At 40.1% G+C, this 5,301-nt stretch overlaps 1 protein-coding gene across 1 annotated transcript; it reads right to left on the reverse strand.

Annotated features, from left to right (window-relative positions):
- Nucleotides 1-3,042: 3,042 nt before the first annotated feature.
- LOC143639854 (olfactory receptor 14C36-like) lies at nucleotides 3,043-5,004 on the reverse strand. Its single transcript, XM_077107889.1, has 3 exons — nucleotides 4,100-5,004; nucleotides 3,531-3,566; nucleotides 3,043-3,058 (listed from the first exon to the last, which is right to left on the reverse strand). Exons 1-3 carry the CDS (start codon nucleotides 5,002-5,004, stop codon nucleotides 3,043-3,045), a joined length of 957 nt encoding a protein of 318 aa, XP_076964004.1.
- Between the last annotated feature and the right edge of the window lie 297 nt (nucleotides 5,005-5,301).

The raw sequence follows: 5,301 nt of genomic DNA on the forward strand, positions 1-5,301 counted from the left end.
TACCCTAAGTGCATGTGACTGCAATTCCATGAAACCCAGTAAGTAAAAGCCAGAATGGAGAGGGACTGCTGAAATAGCACGTGGGCCTTCTGTAGACTTTAGCCACTGTGGTAGGCCATCCTCGCACATGATTTGAGTTAGCTCCCTGGCTGGGTGAGAGGCGCTTAGACACAGCTGTGCAGAACTTTCCCCACCCTTCTCCAGGTCTGAAGGCTTGTCCATGCAGAGGCATGTCTGTCAAATGCCCCGAAGGTCCAATCATCACTCCTGACCTTGGGATGCTGCCTCCCTTACTCTCCATTGGATGGTATTTTCCCCAAAATTTCTTGTTCCCCAATAAAAGTCCACTACCTGACATGTTCTCTCTCTTGCTATCCTCTTCAGTAAACCTCCCTACCACATTTGGTGGCTTGAGGATGGAGCTGGTTTTAAAGGTAATTAGAGTCTTGTCTCTTTTATTTAAAACTCCTTAGCATTTTCTCACAATTTGAGCCTTCTTTCATGAAGCCAGCATGGGTCATGGGCTAGAAGCACTTCTCCAGATTGCACAAAAATGAAGCTTAGAGAGGGACTGTGGATGCCAGTGAGCAAAATTCAAGTCTTCTATCTGGGAACCTCACAGTAAACTCATTAGTTGCAGTTTTCTACTTATGTTTAATTCAGTTTGCTGACCTTTCTACCTGAAGTTTCTCCACCTAAATACCAGCTTTGAGAAGTGAGGCCCACACTGTGCTATTAGACAATTCTAAAGAGGTATTTTAACAAAAATAAATTATTTGCATTTCCACAGCGACTGGTATGTAGTCCCAGCAGCTGAGAAAATGTTGCTTCCTACTCCTAGACCAGGCAGGGGTAGTTCTCAGGGATTGCTTCTTAGACTCACATCAACCCTTAAGCTATTCAGGACTGATACTGGCCTTGCATATTGCACTTTCATCATAAGAGATGTGACTAAGGTAGGATAAAAGCTCAATTGCAGTTTAAAAATCAACAATTTGACTTTTGAAAGGAAACTCTGCACCCCATCTTTTATCCTAGATCCTATACAATTCCAAGTTTAAATAAGGCTTGCTAAATTGGGGAAAAGTGACACTGATGCCCCACACACCATAAAATATTCACCCTGATGAGTAGACTGAGCTGGACACATGTTAGTTTGACAGAGCAAATCTGGACATGATGCAGGATTCTTAAGATGGAAGAACATCCTGTCTTACTGGGAATCTTATGTCCTATAGAAGTCTGTGGCCTTTCATGCCATTGCATTGGCACCAGTATCTTGAAATGAAAGTAGCAGCAATTTTACTCATAGTAAATCCACTTTTGTTGGTACATTAGAAAGGAACCTTTCTATCTTTGACTCAAGCATGATTGGCTGCTGGACCAGGTGGAGATGCAACACTTCTACTAGACTCTGCTTCTACTTCTCTGCTCAAGTTTGTGTATATCTCTGATTTTTTAAATGTTGAACAACTATGTTTGCATCCATAAAATTACAAAAATTAGAAGAACATCTAAAACTTTGAATTGATATTGATGTAAATATCTATCTGCACAGATGATTCAGTGAACACTGGGACACATCTGAATTGGTCACTTCCATCCCTGGTCATATTCTACACTCCAATATTCTACACTCCAGCTTTGCATCACCAGATGCACTAACAAACTGTAGGGTCCTTTAAGTTCTTACTGAGAAAGCAGAATCAAGGGGCTGGTGCTGGGGCTCAGTGGTAGAACACTCACCAAGCATTAGCGAGGCCCTGGGTTTGATCAATCCTCACACCACGTACAAATAAAGGTATTGTGTGCAACTACAACTAAAAGAAATATAAATATTTAAAGAAAGAAAGAAAGAAAGCAGGATCAAAAAACCAGAGTAACTTGAGCATTTGCTCAGGAAACTCATTAGATCCAGTAAGTTGGGGCCCATTGTGAGCTCATCAGCTGTCAGTCTGCTCCTAGGAACTGCCTCATCAAGCCATGCTGCTGAGACTTGCCCTTTGAACCCAAGTGTCCAAACTCAGTACCTATGCCTTTGTCACCCCAGTCTGAGCCTTCACATGGCCACTTTCACCAAGTCAAAATGACATTACTTATCATTCTGTTTTGAATCATTTAACAGTAGACCACACTAAATCACATGCTTAGTACTACTTCTTCCATGTCCATGTCTGTAAAGGTGATATTGTCTCTTGATGCAGATAATTTAATAAATAACAAGAGAAGAACCACAGAAAATAGATTAAAACAATCCCTTATTTTATATACAAAAGAAATATCTTATTAATTAGTTGCTGCTATTATCTATTTTTAACTGATGTTCTCTTTTTTTTCTGTCCTTGGGAAGTTATCTTCATGGCTTTGCATAATTTGACATCAGATATGGGATTTCATATAGTCTTTGTACCAATATTTAGTTATTTGCATCTCCTTTGCAACCATCTTTTTTGGTTAAAATATCTTACAATACAAGTTAAACATTCAACGACTTTCACCAAGATGGATGTCTCTCAATAGGAATGGTGTTATTCTATTTAATTTTTTTTTCTAAATTTATACATTAAAGTTAAACTTAATTTACTTGTCACCTCAACTCATGTAAGATTTTGAATGCCACTCATTAGGATTCAGTAGGTTATGGTTGTAAAAGTGGAGGTCACAGAAGTCATCTGTGGTGCTCTGAAGGGCCTTCTGCTCTAACAGGGATCATTGGAGCAGGGAGACCCAGTAATCAGACACAGTGGATGGAGCCTGTGTTCTGGTTGGATACTGTTACAGCAGGTCAAGGCTTCCTGCTGATTGTCTGGGGTGCTCATTGGTCCTGACTACAAGTATTCCCTTGTCTGCAAATGTTAAGAGATTCTGTTATTCATTATACACATATATTTAGATTTTTGTATTTTCCTAGGTAATACATATATTAATAATTTTGTCCACTTTTTCTTATTAGTGAACTGGTGAAAAAATCATTCTTAGAATTTGGAGTTTGATGCATTGCCTACAATATGTATGAACTTTTTTTTTTCTTATTTTGTTATATTAAAATTTCAAGATACTTTGACAGTGAGTATATGTCAGTTGCAATTAATAACTAGCAAAACACATACCAGTTAGGCCACTAAAATATTTAAAAAGACATAACCTGTGTGAGAGGATGAAAGACTGCAAAAAGGCATTAGAGGACATGTATAGATACAGGCTTACATTACATACTTATACAAAGTTGACAGTTGACATAGGGGAGACACTTAGGTCAGATAATTAGTGTCTGTCATTTCATTTTATCAGACATGGCAAAGTCTTAAATGTTACAGAATTAAGTTACATGGTGGAGGCAACCATCTGAATGCTCAACTGCAACTTAGTCCCAAGGTTTGGTCCCCATCTCTGGGTCAATTATGGACATAAAAAAGACTGGCAGCCAACAAGGCCTAGGAAGGCAATTTGTCTTCCCCAGGGGATGCATTTGACTGTCAGGACACAGGGGTTGGTAACCATGGCCCTCTGTTTACTTCATGGACAAGGACTATTCTATTTTTCTATGTTCCAGAAGGAGTGAAATGCTACTATGATTCCCTCTACACTTTTGGTTATAACTTCTTTAGGATTTGATTTTTGTGTATTTCCAATGTATTTAAATTGACACAATTGTGTACCAGAGACCTTCCAGATTTATTTCACACATCACTAAATGAGATCACTAAATATGGTCAAATGATATCAGGTTGTTCTCATGATTGATTTATAAGGTTTGCATCTGTGACTTTACTTGATTGAAGTACTACAAACTATTTGGTGAATCATAAACAGATATAATCTCAAATGATTATAACATACAACTTGAATTATACTCATTAATTAAAGATGCATTTGCTAACATTATACATTTTATGAAGAATAAATAAAAATAATTTCATAAATTAAAACAAAAATTATTTTACAAGTTGAAGTACCCAGGACCCAATAAGGTGACATTAGAGTAAGCAGTATGACTTCTGAAGCCTAGCTATGAAGAGCATGATCTCTAATTAAGAACTTCAAACAGTGAAATAAGAATAGCACTGAAAAGCATCTTTATCATTTCCCTGAGAACAACTGTCTTCCCATTAATCTCCTCACAGCGTCCTTTACCTGTTTGTTCCTGAGACTGTAGAGGAGAGGATTCAGGAAGGGAGGAACCATGGTGTAAAAGGCAGAGAGAACCATGTCCTCGAGTGTGTCAGAGGTTGCTGAGGACCTCAGGTACACACCTGTGATGGAACTGAGGAAGATGGACACCACAAGGATGTGAGGGGTGCAGGTGGAGAAGGCCTTCCCTGGGGCTCTGGTGGGAAATTTCAGCACAGCAGAAAATATGCGAAAATATGACACGACAATAAGAAGGAAGCAACCACCACAAATGACCACAGCAGAGACAAGAATAAGGACCTTGTTGCTGGTGGTGTCAGAACAGGAGAGCCTCAGCAGAAAGGGGACATCACAGAAGAACTGATGGACCACGTTTGACTTGCAGAAGGACAGCCAAAATGTGTTCCCAGTGTGCACACCTGCATACAGCAGACCACTGAGCAATGAAGCCAGGGTCATGCGGACACAAAATTGAGGGTTCATGATGAGAGGGTACTGGAGGGGCTGGCAGATGGCCACATAGCGGTCCCAGGCCATGATGGTGAGAAACAGAAGTTCAACACTTGCACAAAAAATGACCAGGAAGATCTGGGTTGCACAACCAGTCACTGAAATGCCAGTGAGAGAGTTGATACAGGCATTGGGGACAGTGATGGAAATGAAGCACATGTCCAGGATGGACAGGTTCCTGAGGAAGAAGTACATGGGTGTGTGCAGGTTCTGGTCAGCAGTGGTGACAGTGATGATGAGAAGGTTCCCTAACAAGGTACCCAAGTAGGTCATTGGGAATACTGTGAAATAGAGGAAACTCAGATCCCAGCCATCAGGAGAGCCAAGGAGGAGAAATTCAGTTACCATGGTGGAATTATCCATTTATTGAAAATTCAGATTGACTGGGATGATAAAGAGATAAAAGTGGAAAGAAAACAGAGTTAATGAAATTACTTTATATATTCTTATGCACCATGTTTACTTGTATATTGCAGTTGCTTTCCCTGGAGAGGAAAGTCACTCTTGTTTTTCTCAAATGTTTACTCATTTCTGAGCAGAGTGCACCTCCACACCAGTTCAGGTGTGGAGGTCTGCATCATAGGGTCTGGGCCTGACCTGCAGAGCTTGTCCTCAGGTCCTCATCAGGCCTCCCCTCACCCACTGAAACTCCATGCAGAG

This window comes from Callospermophilus lateralis (genome assembly GCF_048772815.1).
Source record: "Callospermophilus lateralis isolate mCalLat2 chromosome 5 unlocalized genomic scaffold, mCalLat2.hap1 SUPER_5_unloc_2, whole genome shotgun sequence".
In the NCBI taxonomy this organism is placed as follows: Eukaryota; Metazoa; Chordata; class Mammalia; order Rodentia; family Sciuridae; genus Callospermophilus; species Callospermophilus lateralis.

Excerpts from the sequence above, each read along its gene's own strand:
- LOC143639854 (XM_077107889.1), bottom strand. The coding sequence starts at position 5,004 with ATGGATAATTCCACCATGGTAACTGAATTTCTCCTCCTTGGCTCTCCT. Across the intron at positions 3,567-4,099 it reads AGGAGATTAATGGGAAGACA|CATTTCACTCCTTCTGGAAC; the intron begins GTTGTTCTCAGG and ends GAATCATAGTAG.